This window comes from Egretta garzetta, unplaced genomic scaffold, assembly GCF_000687185.1.
Source record: "Egretta garzetta isolate BGI_Z169 unplaced genomic scaffold, ASM68718v1 scaffold143, whole genome shotgun sequence".
In the NCBI taxonomy this organism is placed as follows: domain Eukaryota; kingdom Metazoa; phylum Chordata; class Aves; order Pelecaniformes; family Ardeidae; genus Egretta; species Egretta garzetta.
Window position 1 is genome coordinate 2,286,661 of NW_009259310.1, and position 1,722 is coordinate 2,288,382.

A 1,722-nucleotide genomic window follows, 5' to 3' on the forward strand; every position below is an offset into this window, starting at 1 on the left:
TAAGCAGGAACATTCGTTGGAAGGGATGCATGGATACTGTCACTGAGGTGGAAGAACAGACAGATCAGCAGCGGCAGGCTTTTTTCCTTAGAACATGGAAGCAAGTTGGCCGTTATATTTTGATTATATTTAATGCTGTTCCAGTCTTCACTAGTGGCAATACTGCAGGTATCGTCTCTCTTGTGGGTGCAGAAGAGGACAGAGCACCTTTTCAGACACCACCTCTCCTGATTAGACAGGATTATTTAATATTAACTTTACAGTAGCTCAGGGCCTGCCTGCTCAGAGGCATTGTTTCATCATAGGAATCTCAACTGCAGCCCACGCAAGGTCTGCACAAGCTGCTCTCATTTGGAGAATGAATTAGCTTGCCATCCACCAGGAATCACAGGCTTCCTGCGGAGCAGGATCTGTTGTCTCAAAGTACAGTAGTGCAAGTGCTAGCAAGCTGAAATGAGGCACAGAGTGAGGCTCTGGGAGTCCTGTGGGAAAATCACTTGCATCCTCCAGTGACTTACAGCTGTGAGATTTCTGTAGGTACCCTGTTAACTGCCCTCTAGCAAGAGGATCGAGTCCCAGAATAACTGTCAGTTGTCATCAAAAACACTGCTGTTCCTGTTACTGAAGCTGTTTTCCTTGACCATCACTCGGTATGAGATGCGCATGAAAGAGCCAGTGAGCAGCACAACGAAGAGGATAAGGAGCAAAGACCAGACCTTTGGTTCAATCCCCTTGAGGGAGCCTGGGCTGTCCTGGGGGGTGGTACTGGTCAGACTCAGCAGGTACCCAAGAGTCCAGCCGGACAATGCATCACCCATCTATTAAAATAAAAAGGAGAGGTCAGAATAGCATCAGTCTGTACCCCAGCTGTGTTTCTTTGCACAGGTCTAAGGCCTCATATACTTGACTGATCCAAGGATTAGGCTTAAAATGAGGAGCTCTTCCACTCCCCATGCTCTGACCAGCCTCACCTGGACCTCCCTCACTACCTCGCCTTATTCTGATGATTGCCACAGGGCTGACTGAACTGCTGTCACAGAGGTGGCCCTGCTCAGTGGGACTGTGCTGTTGCTGGTGAGCTGAGAAGAGGTCTGGGAACAGGCTTCCTTTTATTTTGTGAAGGGGAGAACTTTAATCAAATCCTCCTTTCCTGAAGCAATTCCAGACCTTATTAAGCCAGTTATAAACCCTCGCTAGTGTAATGGTGATTGCGAAGAGGTAGGGCAGCATCTTTTGGCTTGGGAAATATTATCAGCAGTTTGTCCTTAGCATTAAGTGGTGGTGAAGCCCTACTTCATCCCCTATTGGGCATAGATTCTTAAAGATGGTATTGCTCCAGATGAGGTTCTGACCCATGCATTTTCAGGGGGGACAAGTGTTATCTGTAACTCTCCAATGCTGGTTTTCTTCCCTATCACGAAGGTGAATTTATTGTGCAAAAACCATCTTGCTGGAGAGGAGAAACCTAGCTGGTTCGGGCTTGTAGGAGTGGGGACAGGCTGGCTTTACTGAAACCAATCCTCCCTTGTAATTGGAAATACCATACTGTAGGTAACTGACCTTCTGGAATGCTGTCCGAACTGACCCATCAAAGGCGAATGTGTATCCCTTTGTACTGAGATGAAAGATGAAGGCAGACACAAAGCAGTAGTCAGCAAGTTTATCCAGGTTTGTTCGGGAGTCCTTGATCAGCTGGTGTCATTTCCAAAAGAAAGATGGGGG

General features: G+C 47.3%; 1 protein-coding gene across 2 annotated transcripts in view; it reads right to left on the bottom strand.

Moving 5' to 3' along the window:
* Positions 1 to 11: 11 nt before the first annotated feature.
* LOC104124043 (ectonucleoside triphosphate diphosphohydrolase 2) overlaps positions 12 to 1,722 on the bottom strand; it is an 11,009-nt gene continuing 9,298 nt past the window's right edge. For both annotated transcript variants that reach the window (XM_035891923.1, XM_009636347.2), the window contains 2 exons: positions 1,561 to 1,692; positions 12 to 818 (listed from right to left, as the gene is read on the bottom strand). In XM_035891923.1, the coding sequence (XP_035747816.1) occupies positions 588 to 818; positions 1,561 to 1,692 (363 nt within the window). In that variant the 3' untranslated portion in view covers positions 12 to 587. The remainder of the gene's footprint in view (positions 819 to 1,560; positions 1,693 to 1,722) is intronic.